The following is a 25,492-nucleotide window of genomic DNA, read 5'->3' as shown; positions in this document are numbered from 1 at the left end:
AGCACTTTATTGAAAATTAATGTAAAAGGAGAAGAGTGAAAAAAGCTTGAAGGCTAATTGTTGCCATTGTCCTTTTGGTGAAGGGATGCAGGAAAAAAAAACAAGACAAAGACATTTTTTATTTTATTTTTATTTTCACATAAAATTCATAAACAAAATAAAATATCCTCTTATTATGTTTCTTGCTGCTGTTTGGTTGTAATGTCGTTAACCAATCAAGGATGTTTACTACTGTTATGTTTTCCATGTTGCTCTGGAAAACATAACATCTCAAATACTCTGTATATCAAATGTATTGTTTTTATCTTTTCATTTTGTTTATGTAGAATGCCTTCTGGCTGTGTTTGGGGTGGTGCTGTGCCTCATCAGTACTCGGATTCGTCTTGAGCGTTTATGTAGTGACACGTCTGCGATGCGTTCCACCACCAGTTTTGACTGGGTAAGTGACATTTTCACAGCAATATAATTATACTTAGTGTTTGGTGAAAGTGCAGAAATAAATACAAACTTTAGTTTTATGAGTTAATGAAGTTTCCTTGTGAATCAAATCACAAAGTGTATGGCACAAATTCGGTCCACGGTTATAATTTATAGTATACTGACCAAGTCTTTTGGAAAATTAAATAAAACAATTGTTATAATAAAATAAAATATATTTTGTAAAGTTGTTTGAGTCTGGCAGAGTATGCCAATATCATGGTAACACTGACTTTTGTTTTCCTTGCAGGAAAGACATGTTCGACCTGCCTGAGAAGAAACCAGGAGAGCAGAAAGACAAATCTGACCTTTATAATATCATGTTAAATGAGCTCAGTGATGACATGAGCTTCAAAACACAAGAAATGAAAGGCAAATGTGACAATATTTAGAAGGAAAAAACCCTACTGTATATGTAATGTAGCACTAACAATACCCAACTGCACACACAACTGTATGTTGTGTTTTTCCATCAAAGACTATCCTACTTTGGAAATAAATGTGGGTAAACTAATGCTTCTAATCTAAAGGCTATCATCTGGGATTTTGTGCCTTGATACTTCTTTGAGTTGTTATGCCCCCTAATTAAACAATAAATAAATTTTAGTTTTTTTTTCTTCAAAATTAACATATTTTTGTTATAGGTACTCTTAAAGGGGGTGTAAGTGATATGTTTTGTTAAATTAAGTGTTGGATAGATAGCTCTATATTGTACAGTATATCTTAGCTAGTCCTAATCACTGCTATAGACTTTCTTCAACATGGGTCAGGGACCCCTACCGGGTCCTCTACAGGAAAAGTTATAGGAATTATGTTTTACTCCTAAAGTAATTAAATAAAAACGTTGAAATGTAACACAATTCATGATATACTGTATAAGCTATGTAGTAGGGTCCCTGCTTTGTCTCTCGGCTAAGGGGTCCTTGCCTGAAAATCATGAAGACCCCTCGACTAGAGTGTAAATTTGTTCAGTATGGTCTGTCCATCACTCCAGATCTTCTGTAAACACAGAATTAATACTACTACTACTACTAATAATAATACTTTATATAAGCAGACAAAATTGGAAGTGGAATACTATTACCATTTAAGCAGATAAATGGGTTCTCACTCCTGAGATACATAAAGTGGTTCCTGTGTAAATAAGTGTAAAGCTTACTAGGATCTCCTTTTAGTTTACCTATTACCAGTGATTTGTGCTGTGATGAAACTGTATTTTTTCCTATTGCAAACTTCTAAATACATTCTTCAATCAATCAATCAATCCATCAATCAATCAATCAATCAATCAACCAATCAATTAATCAATCAATCAATTGGATTAATTTGGTGATCCACCTGAAAATGTATTTTCTGTTTACTGAAAAAACACTCTAGAATAGTTTATCTGAATATAGAGCTTAACCTAAAAAAAGAAGAGAAAAAAGCTTCACTGTTGTTTATTGTTTACTCACGTACAGCACACAATGTTATATGAGATACATAAAGTGGTTCCTGTGTAAATAAGCCAAAAAGCTTATAGGATCTCCTTTTAGTTGACCTTGTACCAGTGTACTGTCATGAAACTGTACTTTTTCCTATATGCAACCTTCTAATAAATTATTCAATCAATCAATCATTAACATATTTGCCTATTCTTATTCTATCCGTCTGTCATTAAATGTTATTATATTATAATAATATGAGATACATAAAGGTTTCCTGTTTAAATAAGCCGAAAAGCTTAATAGGATCACCTTTTAGTTGACCTTGTACCATTTGTCTGTCCTTCAATGTTATATATAATATGAGATACATAAAGGTTTCCTGTGTAAATAAGCCAAAAAGCTTACTAGGATCAACTTTTAGTTGACCTTGTACCCATGAACTGCAGTCATGAAACTGTAACTTTTCCTATGCAAAATAAAGTCTTCAATCAATCAATCAATCAATCAATCAATCAATGCCTAACCTATCAAATAAATGACAATATAAACTTTGACACACATAGATTTAAGAAGTCTATTCCAACAGCATTAAATATGGGCGCCGCTGGTGTAGTGGTATCATGCAAGATTCCCATTCTTGCGACCCGGGTTCGATTCCCGGGCGGCGCACGTGTTTTTGGTATATGCATATAGATTTTTACATAACGTATTGCAACAAATTCAGATGTTACACTAATACTACAAATCCCATAAATACATTTTGCAAATGCACATTTCCAAGACAAATGCCCACTAACACCAGCTGCCGCTGGATCACGTGTATTTTCCAGATGTGATGACCAGTTGTTTCAATGGTCGGTCTGGAACATAGGACAATGGACACAAAGCACTTTATAATTAGTTTGGTCTGGACCACGTCCATTTATGTTTATATTTATCTGTATAATGTATATAAATATGAAGCAATATGGTGTGAAAACATTCCCGAACTACTGTGTGCAGATGTGGCGGCAGATATCCATCGCATGAGTGTCGCTTGCCAAAAAAGACCAGATCTAAAAGCCAAACAACACGTCACGTCGCGACGCGTCGATAGCATGTAGATCTGGCCTTTTTGGCAAAGCGCGACGCCGTGGTTCACGCTGCTGACGCCGTCCTCCGCCATCTTCAACTTCCCATTGTTTGCATCAGATTGAGGCTGTCTGCCGTGTGTATGTGTGTGTGTGAGTGGAGTAGATATTTCGGGACCGACGTTTGATGTTAAATTGAAGCGACTCCCGTAAACGCCCGTGGCCGGTTTTCGTTCAAAAAACGGGAACGTATATTCGTATGTTCACGGATTAAGACATTCTCAGGACGCGACCACTGGAAGCATGATGATGGACGACGATCAACCCAAAACCTTGTGAGTAAACGGCGGGGATCGGTCTATCACCTGGAATGGAAAATCTTTCCTTGTGTGTGTGTACATACATGTACGGCACGGCACGTTCCGGAAAATGTTCGCAACGTTTCCAGATTCCATCAATAAAACGCTAAAGCCGCTGTTGTTTTAACACAACGCCGCTCTAACGTATTACCATTTCAGTTGGGTGTTTTCTTTGTGTACTAAAATGACAAGTTGTTTTTATGGGAACGAGCGTGTTCCTTGCGGTGTGTGTGTGTATGTGTGTGTGTCAATAGACCGGGCCCTGGCTAGCTATTTAGCCGAATTTATGTTGAATTAGCTCGACAAAAACGACTCGTTTTTAATTGATAAACCGCATTCGGTTGGAATTCCGTCCATTTTGTCGACGGAAAGGGCAACAGCGACGAAGTATCAACGAGTCACGTTTCGTTTGGTTCTAAAATGAAAGTGAAGCGCTGCTAACGTGGCTAACGCTAGCCTGAATGTGCAAACGCTGCTAACTTGAGCAGCCGGGGCCTCCTAATGCTGTTTTAGTTATGTTAAAGGTTGATATTTTTGTGTGTAGGTTTTTTGTTTTTACATTCACACTAAAAACAGCGTAATATTAAACTTGAGTTGTACGTGTTATGCGTTCATGGATAGTTGTAACGTTGGGTGATTTTTTTTGGAGCTAGCTTATTAGCACCGTGGAGGCCCCATGTGAATGCAATTTTTCCACCGGCGGGTTACAGGCTGGATGACAGAGACCGGCCACGTCAACGCACCAACACACACACAAGACCGTGCTTTCAACGGGCTCATCATCGCCCTTCAATTGTCTGGCCGGGGTGGTGTTGTTTTTTCCTAATCGTTTTTATCTAGGTGTCGGTCGTTATGATGGATGTGATTGAATTCTCGTCAAAGTCCGAGGTTGTAGCTACTAGCTTGGTTAACTAGCCTTTGTTTGCATGCTACTTCCTGTTTGACAAAGAGTCCATCCTTGTTGCAGGTATGTGGGGAACCTTTCCAGGGATGTCACTGAGCCCCTCATCCTGCAGGTCTTCACACAGATCGGGCCTTGCAAGAGCTGTAAAATGATAGTTGACGTGAGTATTGGCCTCCAGTTTCTTTTCTTTTTTGACTAATATCATTTTAAGGGCCTGACAAAAAACTGTCAACAGGCCTAGTCACTGATGGTGTTAGAACATACAATAAATGAACGTGCAGACCAGTTGAATGCTCCCATCATTTTTGTTTGGGTATTCTCTTTTGAAGTGCCCAGATAATGTCTCTTTGATATAGTTTGTCCTTGTTGAGCACCAACGAGTCCTTCTACCAATAACTGCTGGCTGAAGCGCACAGACATCTCCTACTTGGGTGTTAGAACATAATCTGTATTTAACATAGTTAGGGTTGAAGTTTTTGTATTTGTGTATTTATTTATACTCGCCAAATGAAACCACTCCAAAATACCAGTGTACTTTGCAGTGCATTTTTAAAGTATTTGATTTGATTGTAGAGTTGGGATGTCAGTTTCTCTATTAATCCTATATTTATGCCAGTTGAATGTTCAGTCAACAGTCTTGTCTAAATGATTATGATGAAAAATCTATTTAGATCACATTATGCTTTCATTGTCACCATGACATTGAGTCCAAACCCGATATGCAGTATTGCAGATTGGTCAAATCAGTACAGATTTGAGATCTTTCCGAAAGCTTTTTTTTTATAATTTTTTGTTTTTGCTTTTGAAATAAAAAATGTTTAACTCTCTTTTACATAAATTGACTAATATAATACTTTTTCTTCCTTGTTTTTTTTTAATAGTCTTTAATAGTCTGTATAGTTATAAAAGTACAGATATCCTGTATAGCAATTTTCAATATCATTTATTAACAGACTGCTGGCAATGATCCCTACTGCTTTGTGGAGTTCTATGAGCACAGGCATGCTGCTGCCTCCCTGGCAGCCATGAATGGACGTAAAATAATGGGTAAGGTAAGCTATCGTATCTACAGGGTGAGTGGGGATGGGTGGGCTTGGGGTGGGGAAGTTTAATGACGCACCTTCTAGAACAGTGGTTCTTAACTGACTTTGACTGTCTGGGACCCTAATCTCCTGGATTTTAAGTTGTTGATCTGTGACATTGTCAAGATCTCTCACAAACCCGTTTTGGGGCAAGATCCACCTGCTGGGAACCACTGCTCTAGGAAATTTGAACACTGCCAATTACTGAAGTTTTTTTTTTTTTTTTACATGGACATTTTAGGCAATACTCTTAACCAGTGCATTACATCGAGTGCAGCAAAGGAATGAGCTTATACTCCTAGACAACCAACATTTACAAACCGACTTGGCAACAAGCATAATTACTTTTTTTTAATAGTTTCCTGCAGCCATATGCATAAACTACTGTTGAAATCCATCCTAGCAATATCAAAGTTCCAGTTTTCCCAGTTGTAACCACTTTTAGACAATACCATTGTTGGAATGACCAGATGCCAACAGTTTAACTCATGTAAAACAGATGCAGTATTTGAGATCACATCACTTTTATCAACTTGAACTGCCATTTGGCCTGGAGGCATTGGTGCAGGCTTATATTGACGTTCGCATTAGACAAAGACTGCACACACGTTTTTTGTTTGCATTTTCAATTTCTCTGTAGCTGTTTGTCAGGCACTCCTTCCCATTCACCACCACTAGTGTGTGTGACTGGCAGTTCATTACCCTGGCGTCACCCCAGCTGCAGGCAGTTGTGTTATGCTGTGAATAATGTAAACATACCCCACCTGCCTGTCCTCTCTCTCTCCCTCTCCACAGGAAGTCAAAGTCAACTGGGCCACGACGCCAACCAGTCAGAAAAAAGACACAAGCAGTAAGTCCAAAGAACTCCGCTGTCATGTGTCATTTGTAGCACAGAGTTTGTTACACAGGTCAGTCTGGAAAATATGGGGCTCATTTCCACATTTGGACGACTTTAGGATAAAGCAAAAAGTATGGGGAAAGTAGGGGTGTGGAATCTGTGGATGCATACATAAGTAGATGTTATCCTGTAGTTGTAGATAGACTTTTAGTGGCAGCTGTGGCTCAGGATGTAGAGTGGATGTTTGGGAATCAGAAGATTCCCGATATGACCCCGGCTGTACTGCTTAGTGTTGAGGTGTCCTTGAGCAAGACCCTTTACCCCCACTGCTCCTAATAGTTAGGATGCATAAATGCAGAGAATGAATTCCAGGTATGTGCAAATGTACTTGGCAAATACTCCAAACAACTAAAGGAGACGCAATTGTTGTTCTTCTATTAATGGAATGATGATCTTCAGCCGTATGACTTGGTTTAGTAAGTCACAATTCAAGTCCTGGGAACCAGATTAATGCTAGTTTTGTTATATTAGGGTAGGCCTGTATTAGTCCCCAGGCCTGGAGTTGAGAACGCTGTGGTTTGGCAACTCGATGTCTTGCCACTGTCAGCAATCATCTGAAATGAGCACGTAATTCTGAAAGAAAAACATATTGGAGAAAAAAAAAAAGAAAAAAAAATGTAAAGCCATATTGCAGCTGATCTAATGTTAGTAATGCAAATAAATCATGGTCACGAATTATTCCATTTCAATCAGTCTATGAATTCCAGGAATCTCGATTTATATCTGTCTGTGTTTTGCATGTATCAAGAATTGTTCACCTGATCGACTAAACACTTGGCGGGTGTATTGCTGAAGACACATGGGAGTAGTGTTGAGTGTGAAGTCTATCAGATGAGCCATTCTCGAGAACACTGCAAATACCCATTTTGCGGTTCTTGACAACACTGCAAGACATTTCTGAGAAAGAAAAATATCTCATCCCTTTTCAATGTGCATCAAAGTACATAGTGCACTCAAGTATTTAGCAGAAATATTGCAAGATTATTGTTTGTCTTTTGCAATATTGGGACAGCCTGTATAATAACGTATCATGTCATTTCTAAACCGTGCATGTTCTGCAGATCACTTCCATGTCTTTGTCGGAGATCTGAGCCCTGAAATCACCACAGAAGACGTCAAAGCTGCTTTCGGCCCGTTTGGGAGGATATCGTAAGTGCAGCACTAGTTTTACCCTCAGGCTTTATTGGTTAAACAAAGTGCACACTCTTTTGGATACATGATTAAAAATAATTGGCTCATTACTACCGGAATATTTAACCAAACTGCTCGTAATATCCAGATTATTTATAGTTTTTTACCTTTAATTGTGCACAATGCGTGTGCACGAACGCTAGATTCGCATGCATGTCACCGTACAGATCTGATCACAAAACATCCATGTTACCACGACCAAATGTTGGCATGCTTTAAACTCACAGAAGACACGAGGCAGGATCAGGAAACAGAAATGTTTTAACTGTTTCCGTTCAAAAGAAGAATCGCTACTTTTTGAGCAGATAAATGGCAGTGTAATGTTGGATTAAATGAAATAAAATAAATAAAAAAATCTGTCAATACTCGTCATTGGTACAGAAGGCTTTTTAAAATAGCTTGTCATATCTCGTCATTGGTAGTGAGTTAGTTGTCCAATATGATTGCATTTCTGAATAACCGTTTTGTGTGTGCACGCATGTGTCTGCAGGGATGCTCGTGTTGTAAAAGATATGGCTACAGGAAAATCCAAAGGCTATGGCTTTGTGTCTTTCTTCAACAAGTGGGTAAGTGTTGGGTCATGGGAATGTCTTTGTAGTTTATTCAAATGTTAAACGAGACAACATTTTTTCAACTTTTCTTTTTTCATTTGAAGGCTTTACGATTGTCTGCTTATGATATTTCTGTCTGTATATTACATGGTAAAGACAACCTGAGCAAATAACATGTACATGTCCATTTTATTCCTTTTACTTCCCCTTAATTCTCATTAAATTCCAGATTATTCCCAATGGGAAATGTACACCTTGAATGTACTGGAATTTTGCAACCCAGGGCACTACCATTGCCACTGTTTCTAACAGGTTCAGTACCGTATTTACTTCTGGTGTACCTGTTATCAAGTATCACTAGATCACTCTGGCCCATCTACAGCAGTGCTAGGGGTAACGCGTTACAAGCGATACCCACAACTGTCCTGCTCCTTGCAGTTGTTAAACATTAATCCATTTTATTTCTCATTTACACCATCTAGTTTAAACATTTGTTAATAGTTGAAGATGGATGAAATCGTCTTCGAATACGTATTGTCTGTGACAATTATCTGACCAGTGGTCAGATGCGTTGCACTTAACCATTTGGTATTGCCTCAACCTTGCTTAGCCCGGTGGAAGTTTGAAAGGACGGGCACAAAAGAAGAAGAAAACAAAAAAAAAGTATTACCTCCAAGTACCTGGAGGTACTTGGAAACGCAAAACATTTGGGTAGAGAGTGATGTGGAACAATTCAAGCTAATTGTTGTTAGACTAAATAGTACATTTTGTACCTTTCACTTCAATGCATATGTACGTGTTAACAAACAGTTTGTCATGGTTAAAGATAAAGCAATACAATTTCTCCATACAATTTGCACTTACTGTACTACCAAATTAGAATATTTCCACAATAGGCTGAAAGGGAGAAAATGGTGTGTCTCACTGCACACTGCAGAAGACTTTGTGCGTGTGCATGAGGTTTAGAGTAAGAGGGCAATTGTCAGCTAGTTAATCGAGTGATTATTGCATCGCTTTCTGTCCTTACCTTGGAGGCCGTTAAAGATGCAATAAGTGATATATTTTGTTAGTTAAAATAAACGTTAGATAGTTCTATATTCTGATAGCCATAATTGCTATGGAGTGTTTGTTCAGTAACGGGGTCTCCCCATCTTTGAACAAAAATTCTAAAGCATAAAAAAATATGTAGAGCTTTAAACTAAAAACAACCGTTTCACCAAAAATAGCACTTGCTCTACCTTTAAAATAAGTGCCACAGCCTGACCAATAAAGCTAGTGTATGGGAAACAAACACATAATTTTGTTTTAATGATTTTTTCCCTCCCTATGTTCCAGGATGCAGAGAACGCTATTCAGCAGATGGGTGGGCAGTGGTTGGGAGGCAGACAGATCCGAACCAACTGGGCCACAAGAAAGCCCCCTGCTCCAAAAACCAACTATGAAAGTATGTTGTCATTGACATTCATTTTACATAAAGGTGCCTTTGGTAATATGTTTTATCTGTGCCTCTCCTACTAATAAAGTATTTCCCGGTCAGATCAGCAAATTAACCTCTGCCCATACGGAAATGCAACTGAACTGAAGCTGTCCTTCCAGTACCACATGACATGGATGCATGTTAATTGAAAAAAATGCTAAAATTAGCTTATCCATTTAACAATTTACTTGGTACTCTTCGAATGCTTCTGAGGAATTGGTTTGGGGCTCTTCTGTTAATGCTGTTAAAACTCAGTTGTCGTCAAGTAATGTAATGTGTTCATGTGTCTCATAGGCAGCAGAATTACGTGTTCATGTGTCATAGGCAGCATAATAACGTGTTCATGTGTCATGGGCAGCATAATAACGTGTTCATGTGTCCTTTAGGCAGCATAATAACGTGTTCATGTGTCCTTTAGGCAGCATTATAACGTGTTCATGTGTCCCTTAGGCAGCATAATAACGTGTTCATGTGTCCTTTAGGCAGCATAATAACGTGTTCATGTGTCCTTTAGGCAGCATAATAACGTGTTCATGTGTCCCTTAGGCAGCATAATAACGTGTTCATGTGTCCTTTAGGCAGCATTATAACGTGTTCATGTGTCCCTTAGGCAGCATAATAACGTGTTCATGTGTCCCTTAGGCAGCATAATAACGTGTTCATGTGTCCTTTAGGCAGCATTATAACGTGTTCATGTGTCCCTTAGGCAGCATAATAACGTGTTCATGTGTCCTTTAGGCAGCATAATAACGTGTTCATGTGTCCTTTAGGCAGCAGAATAACGTGTTCATATGTCCCTTAGGCAGCATAATAACGTGTTCATGTGTCCTTTAGGCAGCATAATAACGTGTTCATGTGTCCCTTAGGCCAGGGGTTTTCAAAGTGGGTGACGGGGCACCCTGGGGTGCCGCGACGGCAGTCCAGGGGTGCCGCGAGATAAGTTATTGTCAGTCAGTTCTAACTAAAATGGCTATTATCTCAACGTTTTCCTCGAAACTTAATCACTAAAATATCGTCACTGTCGGGCAGAAACCTTGTATCTCCAAGTTTCAAATGTGTACGTCTTTTGGTAAAGCTTCATCATACAAGACTGTGTGCTTGTAGATCTGCTGTTTTCGCTAGTTTAGTACATTTTATGGGTGATAAATACAAAACGAACGGTTTTGGACATACAAGGAAAAAAATATATAATGTAGGGGTGCCTCGGATTAAAAAAATATTCATGGGGTGCCCCGAGACAAAAAGGTTTGGGAACCCCTGCCTTAGGCAGCAGCATAACATGTTCATGTGTCCCTTAGGAAGCAGAATAACGTGTTCATGTGTCCCTTAGGCAGCAGAATAACGTCTTCATGTGTCCTTTAGGAAGCAGAATAACGTCTTCATGTGTCCTTTAGGAAGCAGAATAACGTGTTCATGTGTCCTTTAGGAAGCAGAATAACGTGTTCATGTGTCCCGTAGGCAGCAGAATAACGTCTTCATGTGTCCCTTAGGAAGCAGAATAACGTGTTCATGTGTCTCCTAGGCCAGTGGTTCTCATCCTGGGGGTCTCCAAATAATCTTTGGGGTCCCCAGATGACTAGCTTAATTGGCAGAAATTGTGAAAATAGCTGATATACATGCTCACAACGTCTTATACAAAATGTAATGGCTCAACTCATAGTGCTCGTTAGGGCGGGGGGTCCCCAGTTAAAATATAATTATTTTGGGGGTCGTACTCGTAGCCTGACAAGGTTGAGAACCCCTGCAACTAATGCCCTAGGCAGCAGTATAATGTATTCATGTACAAGTGCTGCTGGGTTCTTTTGACATTTTTAATTGACCATTGAGTTGTGTTAGTAGATTTATGTGAAAATGTCCTGTGTCCATTGTTTCCTACCAGGCAACTCAAAGCACCTGTCATTTGATGAGGTGGTGAACCAGTCAAGTCCCAGCAACTGCACCGTCTACTGTGGTGGAGTCAGCACAGGACTCACAGGTCAGTACAATGGCACAAAATTATGAACATGAGAGTAACGCAGACAAGCAATATTAATGAATGAAAATTAATACATTCAGTGACAAATATAGTCTCACACATGTGTCTGTAGTTTGCATATCTCGATAACTGTTAAACTTAAAACTCATTGCGCGTATCGCAGAAGACCTGAGGAAGTGTGGTGCCCAGCGCTGAGTCAGTCGGATAGGTGGTTGTGCCGACCAATATGCATAGGCAAACATATATGGTGATCTGGTTGTCCAGAACCAATCCGATACACATGCCCATATGGTTGGATGGTTATCTATGCCCATAAATTGCTTGCGTGGTGCCCTGGTAGGTTTCGGTGCTGGTCCAGTCATACAAATAATCCAATCAGGCATCATGAACTAGCTGTTTAAAGTCAGGCAATGAGAGATGCAACAAGGTGGTCATCTGCCACTATACAGTTGAACAGTTCATCTTCAGCTTGACTTTGAATGACTGCAATCAAGAATACTGATCATGTCTATTATTACATGCCTGTCCAACACTAAGCAACACAAATGTGTATATACAGCACAAACAAACAACAACATAGTGTAGAGGCGTTCATTAATACTACAAAAGAAAGCATAATTATCCAATTTACAGTGTAAACTAAATTCAATTAATTCAGCATCTTTGTCAGGTCCATGAGGAAAGTAGAGTCCATCAGCCAATGTGTGCCATCCAGATGTTAATATTCTGCATGGTTGGACTGCCTAAGAAAGTCTGAAAGCAAGATCTCCTAGAATATCAGTAACACAATTGATTGTGTTAAAGGGCGCGGCACACACAGTATTAGGCCACAGTGGTCGCATTAACCATTTGGCTTTGTGAGAATGGTCTGCTGTGTTCCTAGTTAAGATTTCAGTTCCTTCACCTTTATTTTGCTCAGTTCACTGTTGGCTGGAAAAATCTTGTTTTGTGTCTATCAAGGTTCACTTTCTATGCAATCGACTTGACAAAACAAGCTGTGGTTTTAAAAGTAGTTGTAGCTTGTATTAAACCATTGATACTGTATCAGTGATGTCATTACGTGCGCATCCCGCATCAAAAACTCATTCAAGTCGCCCAGGGACTCATTCATATCATGATCCTGGGGTCCCGGGGATGCGCCTCCACTGGAGTCCATGTTAAAATAATTTACCGGGTCGCGGTAAAAGAAAAACATTTTAAAATTCCACAGACACCACCATTGTTCATGGGTGAAAGCATCCTACTTTACCCTACGTTAACACAAATAAAATCCACATAGAAAGTCTTAAACAGGCGATAGAAACGTCAATGTTTTGATTCCACTGACGTCCGACGCCATTTTGCGCGCCCGAATTCATTAGGGGCACATGTTTTAGTAGTTTTAGTAGTTCTAAGTTCAAACATTAGCCAAATTGTAAAATAAATATAAGAAATAGGCAAACATTTTGAAAATAGCCGATCTACAAGCTCACAGCGCTCGAAAACATTGTATTGAGGACTCATAAAACTTTTCTGGGACCCATTTGAATGACCACCTGTGGGTCCCGGGACCCATTACATTGAAAACCTAGTAACATCACTGCTGTATGGAGACGGGGCCATTCCTGTTAACTCATTTACTGCCAACATAGTTTTTTGACTTTGGTCGCTCCCTGCCACACTTTCGGAGAGTTTTTCACTAACCTTTGAAAAATCTGAATATTCTGCGTTGCCGATCTGCTTGCGGGAGCCCTCAAAAGATGCACATGGGGGTCTGGAGTTGGAAACTCGACTCGCGACGATCCACTCCAAAGATGGCCGCTTCTGTGTCGAGCTTGTGCCCAGCCCCTCTTCCATACACATTAATTTTTCAGTTTAATTCCTTAAAAAAAAAGGGGGGGGGGGGAGCTGTTTTTGTTCCGGGTACCCCAGAAATAATTGGTGATTCATAAGCTAGCGACTCTATAGATGACATAGAGATTGCGTCAAGATTACCCCCATTGCTCTAGCAAGGTGTTATGATGCCATACACCAGTTCTGCACGGGTAAAATTTTGACAACCCGCGCCCGCCCAGCCCGTCAAAAAAAAGGAACCGTTGGCCGTTTTCACGCAATACAAGTAAATGGCCTACAGACATTCTATTTATATTACATAAGCGCCTACATAAACGCCAGGTTGGCTGCCACTCTTAGTTCTTTTAGATGGCCTTTTAAACCATTCTTGCTATGAGAACATAGGCTATCGAATTCACGCAGCAGTGAATAATATCCGTGTTACTTTGTTTATATGCATGCATGCTGTGGTTGTGTGTGTCCTGCTGCTACTGTGAGGTGCTCTCTGATTTTCACAATAAAATGTTACCGGCCCGTGTTAAGTCCCGTACTGCCCGTCCCCATACCCACAAACGTATAAAAGTAAATCTTTCACACGTCAAGAGGATACCCAGCTGCTCCTCGATTGGCATTTTTCTTGTCAGGCCAACTGACATGCTACAGTATTTATCCCATAGCCTACCCTGCAGGTACCACAGAATTAAACCTAAAGGAGTATTTGGCCAAGAAATGACTTGAGGAGCCATTCCGGCCAAGAGAGCCGGTACAACTTTAGGGAACTTGGCATAAAAAAAATAAAAAAGGCAAGAATGAACGTGTATATTGGTTATAGGGGAAAATCTAGCCTTAGACGATGAACTAAAAAAGGCGCAGTTCATAGTTTAGTGACTGGTAATGGCAAAAATAAGACCCTGCTTTTGAATTTAGCATAATTTAGTTTTATTTTGCTGCACACATTGCCGTCATGGCACATTTAGCCACATGGAAAAAATAGGTCTATCTCATGTTGATTTTCTCTCCTCTCTACATTTGTCCTCCAGAACAACTGATGAGACAGACATTCTCTCCGTTTGGACAAATCATGGAAATCCGTGTGTTCCCAGATAAAGGCTACTCCTTCGTGAGGTAAGAACGAAATGGTTGGTGATGTCCTTGTACCTGGGGGTGGGGTGGGTGAACCGGGGATCTTCTGATTACCAGATGGCCCCTCTACCCTTTCAGGTATGACTGCTGTCCTTCCCAATGTTAAAGTGAAATTCCAGAGATCTAACTTTACTACTATCATTGAATTGAACCCTAACATCCTCAAAGTGCATTACAAAATAAACATTTATCAAATCACGAAGGGATGGGTAGTTCCTACATCATGCAATCAACTAGAAGATGGGCAACCCCTGTTTTCACTCATTGCATCACTGCTGTAGCTCCATGGTGCTGTATTCTACCACAAATAAATATTCACTCATTTATTCCACTTAGTAAAACCTGAATGTAGTCATTCAATTCTGCTGCAGTATGGTTAAAAACAAAAGCTGCGCAGGATTGGTATTACAAGGGGAACTCTGGTAATATAACTTTCACAGCGGATTTGTGATTATTGCTACTGTTTATCAGTAAGCCGCCATGTCTCCTGTCAATTTTATAACCACCTGTGTCTGAAAGTCAGTAATTCAAAACTTTTCAAGCTATTTTAGAGCGTGTGAAGAGCAGTGAAACGACCCTCATTCATTTAGAGATGTAATAATGTAGTATATTTATCTTGCACAGGGAAAGAGAAGGATATCAAAGTCTGTAGTTTTCATATTGATGCTGGTAATTGGCAAATAAATATTGCCAGCAACTGCATAATAAAAATGATTTCCTTTTCTTTCTTTTTTTTATGGCTAGAATTGGAGCCACAGAATGCATTTCCATGTTGAAGTTTTTTTGGCAACTTAGTCAATTAGAGTTTTAACTTATTCCTCAAGAATGACTGTCATTGTCTACTCTTTCATGACAGTTGTAATATAGATTGTTTCTTTGTCTAATCAAGTTGAGCAATTTTGACATCAAACAGTAAGAGCTGAACTTTGATTATGCAGTTTTTGATTTGATTGATTTGATTAAGGATCCCCATTAGCTGGTCCCATAGCAACCAGTTAGTATAACCTGAGCAACATGGCTTAAGTGGTTTGCTGGTAAACTCCTTTTGCATAATCAGTTTTTGAATTGAAGACTAGAAGACTGTATTTTTGGGTGACCTTTTCCTTTCGGTTGTTCCCCCTCTCCATCTAGGTTTAACTCCCACGAGTCAGCAGCCCATGCCATTGTGTCAGTCAATGGGACCTCGATAGAAGGCCATATAGTCAAGTGCTACTGGGGCAAGGAGACGCCAGATATGATGAACCCAATGCAGCAGATGCCCATACCCCAGGTAAGAAGAAATAAGCAGCTCTAGCTACTGAGTAGTAGTATTTTATAATGATAAAAGCCATGTATTCTGGTTATTTGTTCCAATCCTGGAGGACGGCATATTACTGTAACTAGATCATACTCACGCCTTCATAGAAGTCTGTACCTTGTTTTAAATTGATATCAGTGTTTGATTCAGTGTATTTGTTTATTTGACAGGGACAGGACACATTAACATCTCTATTCTGTGGTGTAAATGTTCCAGATTTATTTAGCATTTGCTGTCAGGTTAATGCAAAATAAATACATTAAAAACTGCTTGAACCAAATTACGTAAAAACTCAGACTGACACCAAAGTGTATTATTAGGTTTTTCAAGTGGAAGTATCCGGCAGCCATTTTAAATGCTCAAAAGGCAGATTGGCTAAAATAATATATCTTCTTCTCGCTGGTGATCTTGCTGTACGTTATGCAGTCTGTAGTACAAAAAGCTCTTGGATTCAGGAGCATTTATGTTCTGTGTGCAGTTTGAGAAGTTTTTTTTCCTTCTCACAATGACAAGGCTGCCATGTCCACTCTAAAACAATAGTTATCTTGGAGTGAAGACTAGTTCTATGGAAGCATGTGAATCTATAATCAGTTGTGTACATAAATTGTGTATGTCGTTTCATAACGGAACATAAACTGTTGTTTATTATCGCTCAACCATTTGTTAATAACTTGATTTAGAGTGTTGCTGAGGACAAAAATTCACTTTTAAGATTTATGTCAAGCATAAAGATGATGAAATTAAAAACGGAATACAGTTAAAAACATTTTTAACAGCGTACTATATGTTTGAATGTTAGCTGCCAAAACCAATTGGTCTATAAACTAACTCGTGTCAATTATCTCTGTTCTCACGTGCACATTTTCCTCTTCCCTTAAATGCAAGGTGGTTGAATAATGGTTCAGATGATTTAATGAAGCCTACAGGCATATTGCATTTCTTCCTCACTTAAGTCAAGCCCTATGGTAATAATAGATCACCTATTTGCATTGGTCAGAGTAGAAGTAGAATAAAAGTTCAAGCGCATAAAACTAATGGTTGTAAATGTAGTATAAAAGATGGTTAAAAAGTCAGGTTTTTCTACAAAGTGTTGGCTGTATTTATAACATCAGAAACATATGGATGATACAAATATTGCATATTTGTGATAATAGTTAATTCCCCCCCCCCCCCCCCCCCTTTTCATCCCTGTAAACAACCTAGCCTGGGGCCAGCCTATATACTAATGCAGCTAACTTAACTGCAGTATCCATTCCCTCCTTGTTTTAACATGGCTGGGATGTCTAGCTCAGCTAGGCTATAAACAACCCTCTCACTCACTTGTTTGCCAGTCTGCCAACAGATACCCTGCCATGTGCTAAACTATGTATTGACTCTGCATCGAGTCATGCTGTTAAACTTTGGGATGTGTGAGTTGATAGTCTGGCTTCATACTCTCTCTCCAGCAGAACAAGATGAGTTTCCCTGCGGCAGCTCAGCCATACGGCCAGTGGGGCCAGTGGTACGGCAACGGTCCTCAGATCGGCCAGTACGTCCCCAACGGCTGGCAGGTGCCCACCTACGGCGTGTATGGCCAAGCCTGGAACCAGCAAGGCTTCAAGTAAGTATCAACAAGGTGCGCACATGGCTTCCCACCCACCTCCACAACATCCTCCATCCTCTCCAAGCATCAGTCGAGGTCTCATGTGTGGACTCTTCCAAGACCATGGACAGGGGGCATCAATTCTGGGCCACGTGAGGGTGACACGTAACCCTCCTCTCCACAACTCCACCTTTACCGCCCTCACCATGTCCAGCTTTATGAAGATTGAGACTAAAGCACACCAACAATATGTAACATACACGTTATCTTTTATTTTGTAATTGACTGTCGTTTAGGATGTTGTAGTAACCACCGCCAGCCACGCAATCAAACCCCTTCTCTGGTAAAGCATGCTCCATCATGTGAAGGGATTTCAATCCAAAAAGCCGCTTACGTTTTTTTTCTTCCCCCTTTTTTTTCCTAAAAAAAATTATGTTCAAAACAGATTTCCCCGCTTGAAAAATAGCAGTGATTGGCTGGCAAAACCCTTAAAATAGCAAATGGCAAACGTTTCTCTTAAACGAGTAACTCATTGAATAAAGTATTTTGTTTTGTTTTAATTTGAGCAAACCTTCATATATATGGTCTGATTTCTTGACTAACGTTTGTGACCCTCTCTACAAAAATCACAAGTTGGCTGCTGCTGAAAATTGAGTTGAATTTGAGCTTTCTTGTGAGCTTTGTATTTTTCTAGCTTACAAATGGCATTGCACATCCAAAGCGGCTCACAATGCTGTATATCGTCCTTGTGGTAATTTGATGGTCTTGATGCTAGAACCTTATAAGCTTAGTCACGAGTCTTGTAGACGAGTCATGTTTTCAAAGGTACACTGAAGGACAAAAGACTGCAAGTTTGCATTTCACATCACCCACGTTTGTATGAGTCCTCCTGACGTATTTACCGAAAGCAAACACTTAGTTTTACTGCAGTGAAAGAGCCAAAATTTGTTGTAAACTCTCACTTTTCTCCAAATGAGTTTTTGCAACATTTGACAGATTTTTGGTAGTGCAGGTCACATTTGTTAGCATCGCTGACCCAGGCTACTGAAATGTATGGAAGGATTCAGTCACACCCTTTGTTTTTTGTTTGTTCAACAACCATATCATCGCTTTGAGACTTTTTTTTTTCTTTAATTTTCATTGAATTGTTTTTACATTGATAACTGAATAAATTCTGTGTGAATATTTGCTTGTAGGCCATTTGAATCTTTTTGTTTAATTTTGTTAATGTTGGAACATATGTGCAATGACGTTTCGTGTCTCCAACAAACAAAATGCCATACCATGTCAACAAAAAAAATCCTTTTGAAATAGCTGCGGAAATGGATAAGCAACCATACTGTTTATCTACCAGTAGTGTCCCAACATGTGCAGCAGAGGACCAAATGTCTGCAGATCTTAATTTCCATCAAATGGCAATTGGTGTCGTGTCTGTTTGGAATTAAAATCTACCTGCTCTTGCTCTCCATAGCATATGACACCACAAGTCTAATGGAATTGCATAGTTGATGCCATTCGTTTTGGACATATAATCGGTAGATAAACCTGTATAAATTGTCAATTTTCCTTTGTGAGTTTTATTTTGTTGCATAAAGATGGTAAGAGTCACATTGTTTTGGTTATATTTTTAGTTTGGTTTACATCATGGCCAAATATAGAACCGTTGTCCCTTTGGAGCTTGAGTTTTGGCAATTTTGTGTTCATTCGCGGTAAGGAGGGTGGTAGGGGTCCAAAGCTTGCTCTGCTTATTGGCCTGTTTGCTCTGTCTGCTTGCCCTCTCACGCTCCCTCAAATTAAGCCCCTCCCTTGGACCTTCCAAAATGCCCCCACACCTTTTCTCAACTAGCCTGTTTTCGCCAGCTTCATTTTTGCCCCAGCCTGCCTAAAACCCTCATGATCTCCCATAACTGCATTTACCTTCTTGTTCTCATTCAAGTCTGTTGAGATTCTAGTCGGCCCTTAATGTTTTCCCTATCAAACTTACCCCTCCTCCCTCCCCCACCCACCCTTCCATCCCTCCCTCAGCTCCCTGTCGCCTCCTCACTTCTAACCTGCTGGCGTTTTGTCTCTCTCTTTCTCCTCTCTGTCTCTCTCTCTCTTTCCCTCGTTTTCGCAGTCACTTACCGGCCAGTGCTGGGTGGACTGGCGTGAGTGCCATCAGTAACGGTGGGGTTATGGAGCCTACGCAGGGATTGAATGGGAGTATGCTAGCCAACCAGCCAGGGATGGGCGCCGCCGGATACCCCACACACTGATAAGGGTTGGGTGGGCGGGTTATTTTACCGGGGGGTGGGAGAATTTGTTGTCAACTCTGTGCCAGCCCTCTTGATTCGGCTGAGAGGTTCCCCCGCTGGGATGTGTAACCACCGCCTCCCTTTTGCGGCAGGACTTTTTTAAACGAAACAACAAACATTGGGACAACACGGAGACCTAAACAGAGAGGTTGACATCTTAAAAAAAAGAAAAACACACAAAAAAAAAGACGGATGTAAATGGGATTTCTTGGGGTGGGGTGGGGGGGTGGGTAGGCGGGGTTGAGGGAGAATGGGCTTGAGGTAAGGGGAATAGTCAGGGAGGAGCAATTTTTGAGACCCATGCAGGTATTCACGACCCTTTGTGATAAGGCAAGACTGGCCGTGTACCAGGGGCTCTTACCGTTTTTAAGTTAACTGTAAATGAATATAAAACTGTAAAGGAGACACTTTTTTTTTGCGCCTTTTCTTTTTTTTGGGGTTTGATATTTGACTCAAAATATTGCTTCCATTTTCACTCGTTTCCTTGGGACAAGTCAAAGTGCGGGGGAGGGGAGGGTAGTTTTTTTTTTGTTTAGTTTTTCTTTTGAAGATTTAAAGAAACCGTAAGGGTCAGATGAATCATGCTAAGTTATGAACCTTAGTTATCTGAGGAATGGAAATCTGTAATCCTTCCTCGTTTTTATTTTATTTTTTTGCTTCTCGGATTAAAAATTGCAGGGATTTGAAGCCACTGCTGTTTCTCTGTAAGGGCAGATAAATATTGCACAGTTCTTCCTCTTGTACTTTTGACAAAAAAAAATTGTGATTACCAAGAGGGTTTTTGTTTTGCATTCCATCTCTCTTCTCCATATCTATTTTGGTCAGCCTCAAATTATTATTTTTTTTCCCTCCACATGTAAATAACCATACATTCATTTGAAACAATGTAAGTAAAAATGCTACTGTTAACTGTGGGTGCTTGCTTTTTTCTTTTCTTTTTTTTCTTTTTTTTTTTTGGTTTTGATAACTCGACAGTTAACTACAACATTGTACGTAGCAGAGCAGCACTATCAAACATGACACTGGCACAGTGCTACACGTGATGCTTCCATGCAGGGATGAGAGAGCATTGCCACGCAGTGCTGAAAAAAACCTAAACGTTAACAAAATTACAATTTTTAAAGGGTGAACATAAAATGACATTTCTGATGTTTTTTGTTTTTCTTTTTTTCTTTTTAATATTGAAATGCCAGTATTTTGTATCACAAACCTTGAATGGATTCAACTTTACACTGTCACCCTTTTTTGCCAGAGAAATGGGGAGGCCTATGGTATAATCGTTGCCTTATAGAGCTGGTTTCTTTTAGCAGACATGACAACTTTTTAAAAAATTAGGCAGTGCCTACGGACATTTTCAGACCCTTTTGTTTAGAAAGGTGGCTAGCCCTGATAATTGATATTGACTCTGCTACTGTAATCAATGTTTTCTTGCTTTGTCCAATTAAAAATGCTGATGCGCATAAACCATTCTCTGTATTCTTATTCAAGGGACTGGGTTTGTGCAAGGCCCATCAGTTTAACAGGCGTATCTGTAAAGCAGATGGAATATGAACAGTTAAAGGACAACTTTAGTTTTTTACAACAAGGGTTCATATTTTAGATTGTAATTAAAGAATATAAAAGATGAGTGTTGAAATGATTTCATTTACTTCTTTCTATTGTTTTAGAGATTCTTATTTCAGTGGTTGGGGGCATGCGTACAAGTGGCTAAATATATAATTTTACACAGAATAAGCCCATTCCCAAGATACAACGCAACCTTTCATGGTTGGATGTGACTTATGGGGGCTAGAAGTTTTACTGTAAATAGCAATAAAGAAACTGCTGACTTATTGTGTCTAAAAAGACATATTTAGCCACTTGTATGCATGCCCCCATACGTACGCATGCCCCACATTTTAGCACGGTAAACGCGATAAAACAATAGAACGAAGCAAATGAAAACATTTTAACACTCACTTTTTCTTTTCTCTAATTATCTAAAATATGAACCCTTGTTGTAAAAAAACAAAGTTGTCCTTTAAAGCTCAATCTTAATCTCACAGCGGGACTTTTAATCAACTGATGATTAAAATGAAAGCTATATCACATGAGACGTTAGATCCCCTTTGCGCAAATCATATAAGTCAAATTTATGTGTAGCTACTAGCCAGAGTTCTATATCTACAGTATCCTATAGCTACCAGTAAGACTCTCTAAATCGGGAGATAAGTGACCGTAAGGTCGCATACACAAACTTTGGAAGGCAATGGTAGCCAATCAGGAGGGAATATGGGAAATGGGACAGATCCATGTTGATGAGTTGACTTTAGAGATACTGTGTACCGCTTTGCGTGATTTTAGGCCAAAATCTGTAGGAGCAGTGTCCAAAAATGTGTCTCGCATTCATGCTGGCGCTAGAAGAGGGCCATGTGAGAAATAAGGAATGGAGGTTGTGGTTTGGCAGCCAAGGAGTGTGTGTGCAAAGTTTGGCATGGATAGGGGCAATGGTGGCGGAGATATGAGTAGGGGAAAAGTGTGACGTGACGTGACGTGACGGACGGACTGACTGACAGCCGGTGGAGGTTTTTGATAGTAACTGCGACCTGGCGGTCACAATAACAAAATCTGCGTGAGTGTATAATATGTCTACGTATCTTGAGAACCGCCTGACCGATTGACTTCAAACTGTGTCACAGAGGAATCAAGGGACCCAGTGTAAAGTCTGGGATAGGCAGCTAATACATTGGCTTAAAGGGACACTGGTAGGCAGACAGACATACACACAAGTACAACGGGTATTGTGTAGCCGGGTAGGGAGCACATTCCTGACTTGCAGCGTTCCTGAGTAGGCTTGAGCAGAATTAGCACCAGTCTAGTTGTAGATCTAATTGTAAATACCATCATTTATCTATTTCACTGCAGATTAGGTTATCATTCCTAACCCTTAAATTCAACTAATTCTTTCAATCAACTTAAATCTTGTTTTATTTGATGGCCTTCCTGCCCTGGCATTTGTGCCCAACACCAAAGGCCATGTGGCCTTGCCCCTAAAACGATGAAATCACAGGCCTGAAAAGAACAGTTCTGAAAATGCAGATGGTCCCATTTAACCTCACTCTGGTCTACATGTGATTGCAGTGTTCTCCACTAGATGGTGATCTCTGCCCACATGTGTTCATGCTGTGGGAGCAGGTGCCAGAACCATGTTATAATGCTACTGATGTCACTCTGAACAGCAGCCCGTCATTATGATGTTAAATGACTGACTGTCACATGGAGGTGGGTTTGTGTGTGTGTGTGTGTGTGTGTGTGTGTGTGTGTGTGTGTGTGTGTGTGCGTGCGTGCGTGCGTGCGTGCGTGCGTGCCTGTGTGTAAGTTAGTCAGTCAGTCTTCTAAGTATAGGATGGGACGATATGAAAATTTCATATCACGATTTTGTGACAGAAAATCATGATTTGTGATATTATCACGATAATCAAAATCCATTATCCTGGGCGGAACATTTGATAGACAAAGACATTTGATAAAGAGTGAAAAAAAGACTATCAAGTATGTATATTATACCTTTTACCAATTATTGCGACCGTCAGGTTGCACTTACTATCAAAACCTCCACCGGCTGTCTGTCTGTCTGTCCGTCCGTCCCTCCGTCACACGTCACACGTCACACTTTTGCCCTGCTCATATCTCCGCAACCGTTGCCCCGATCCATGGCAAATTTTGCACACACACTCCTTGCCTGCCAAACTACAACCTCCATCAATTCTCACATGGCCCTCGTCTAGCACCACCATGAGGCCGATTCTTGCAAAACACATTTTTGGACACTGCTCCTCCAATTTTTGCCCTAAAATCACACAAATCGCTACACAGTATGTCTACACTCATCTCATCAACATGGATATGTCCCATTTAGCGCCACCTTCAGGCCGATTTTTTAAAACACATTTTTGGACACTGCTCCTACAAATTTTGCCCTAAAATCACGCAAATCGGTACACACTTGCTCTACACTGATGTCATCAACATGGATCTGTCCCATTTATCGCCACCTTCAGGCCGATTTTTAAAAACACATTTTTGGACACTACTCCTACAGATTTTGCCCTAAAATCACGCGAATCGCTACACAGTATGTCTACACTCATGTCATCAAAATGGATCTGTCCCATATAGCGCCACCATCAGCCCGATTTTTTCAAACACATTTTTGGACACTGCTCCTACAGATTTTGCCTTAAAATCACGCAAATCGGTACACAGTATGTCTACACTCATCTCATCAACATGGATCAGTCCCATATAGCGCCACCATCAGGCCGCTTTTTACAAACACATTTTTGGACACTTCTCCTACACATATTGGCCTAAAATCACGCTGCGACCTGGCGGTCGCTTATCTCCCGATTAGGGAGTCTTACTGGTAGAGGGTTTAAGTGGTACCAGATATGCAACTCAGCAAATAAAAGGTGAATTGATCACAGTACATGATGGAGCACGATATCACGATAAATAAAATATCTACGATACGATTATTACACGATAATCCCATCCCTACTTCTAAGCACCATTGCCAGCCAATCTGTCAAGCAGCCATTCTGTTTGGTCACACAGCCAGCCAGTCAAGCAGTCCTCCAGGCAGCCAGGCAGGGTTCACTAGCAGGCTGGAAGGAGTGACAGGCTGATAAATGGGCTGTGTGTGTGCTTCTGCTCAGCCAGGGTCTGTCTGGGCCAGGCTAATAGAAGGACTGTCAGGGAGATGGAGAGAGAGGAAAAGAGATGTCAGGAGATGAGTTAGTGGACAGATTACTGCTGAAATCCATCAAAGTGGCCGTGCCCTCTCTTTCTCCCTCGCTCTACTGTTACTTGTTTCGTTCAATTTCTCTCTTTTGTTTTGCTATTCTCTGTCTGATCTATTTCCCGTCTTTCTTTTCATGGTTTCATGGCCTGCATACACGCACACACGCGCGCACGCACGCACGCACGCACGTACGCGCGCGCACGCACACACACACACACACACACACACACACACACACACACACACACACAAACATCAATGAACAAATTAAGAGACGGTGTATTTTATTGGTGTGTGTTGTGTTTATGTGGGAGAGGGCCATAGAGAGGCCATTACAAAAACTGAAAGTTGATATGGTCCCACCTAAGACGATGTATCCATCAATACTCTACATGAGTGCCTCAGTTTCTTTAAAAGTATCTGAGGTAAAGAGGGAAACAGTGCAGGGAAGGCACTGCAAAGAATTATTCTTAGGCCTATAGGAGTACATGAAGTTCCAGTCCAGAAGTGAACATCCATTTTAGAACACCATGGACAGGCAGATAAGAGCATCATGAAGCTGAGAAGTTCTTCTGGGAAGAGTATGACATCCATCTACCTTCACCACTATTTTATGCTTGTCATTATGGTTGGTCGAAGTAGCATCTCAAAACACCTTGTGACCATCTGTTTACATCTATGGTATATTCCTGTTGGCATACTCTCAGCTTGCTCTTCACACATTTTACCCTCATTAACATGCTTAGCTTCCATAGGGTGTTACAAAATGCATAACAAATACCAAACTCAGAACTCTGTTAGATGGAGTTGTTTTGTGAATAGTTAGAAAATGTATCAATTCACCACATACAGTGGTGAATTGATGCATTTGTGGTCAATAGTTACATTATTTTATAGGCCAATTCTTTTAATAGTTTCATCATCAGTAATTTTTTAGTAGCATTACTTTTCAGGTGGAGGATATATTTTTGCAGGAAAGACATGAAGGGGAAGTGTGTGTGTACAGTATGTGTTTGAGGTCTGTGGCGTGTGCATGTGCATAATGTGTGTGATTGTTTCTGTGCATGTACGGTATAGCCCATATTATCTTTAGTGTGTGTCATGTGTTTGGTGACTGTCAGTTTGTTGGGGTGTGTGTGTGTGTGTGTGTGTGTGTGTGTGTGTGTGTGT

The 25,492-nt window shown here is 40.3% G+C and overlaps 1 protein-coding gene across 1 annotated transcript; it reads left to right on the top strand.

The window, feature by feature from the left end:
- The first annotated feature begins 3,096 nt into the window (after nucleotides 1-3,096).
- On the top strand, nucleotides 3,097-19,733 carry LOC308295120 (cytotoxic granule associated RNA binding protein TIA1-like). The gene is made up of 12 exons (XM_080738098.1): nucleotides 3,097-3,309; nucleotides 4,301-4,397; nucleotides 5,191-5,289; nucleotides 6,115-6,169; nucleotides 7,279-7,366; nucleotides 7,899-7,974; nucleotides 9,295-9,403; nucleotides 11,316-11,411; nucleotides 14,264-14,348; nucleotides 15,498-15,636; nucleotides 17,109-17,263; nucleotides 19,362-19,733. The coding sequence occupies exons 1-12, from the start codon at nucleotides 3,278-3,280 to the stop codon at nucleotides 19,498-19,500; spliced, it is 1,170 nt and encodes a 389-aa protein (XP_080594224.1). The 5' UTR covers nucleotides 3,097-3,277; the 3' UTR covers nucleotides 19,501-19,733.
- Nucleotides 19,734-25,492: the final 5,759 nt, after the last annotated feature.

The sequence above is a fragment of the Nannobrachium achirus genome (genome assembly GCF_963921795.1).
Source record: "Nannobrachium achirus genome assembly, chromosome: 12".
Taxonomy (NCBI): Eukaryota; Metazoa; Chordata; class Actinopteri; order Myctophiformes; family Myctophidae; genus Nannobrachium; species Nannobrachium achirus.
This window is presented reverse-complemented; position numbering and strand designations above follow the sequence as displayed.

What these genes read in the sequence shown, in the direction of transcription:
- LOC308295120 (XM_080738098.1), top strand. Translation starts at nt 3,278, where the DNA reads ATGATGATGGACGACGATCAACCCAAAACCTT. An exon ending in GCTGTAAAATGATAGTTGAC is followed by an intron (nt 4,398 to 5,190) that starts GTGAGTATTGGC and finishes ATTTATTAACAG; the next exon opens with ACTGCTGGCAATGATCCCTA. An exon ending in GGCCCGTTTGGGAGGATATC is followed by an intron (nt 7,367 to 7,898) that starts GTAAGTGCAGCA and finishes ATGTGTCTGCAG; the next exon opens with GGATGCTCGTGTTGTAAAAG.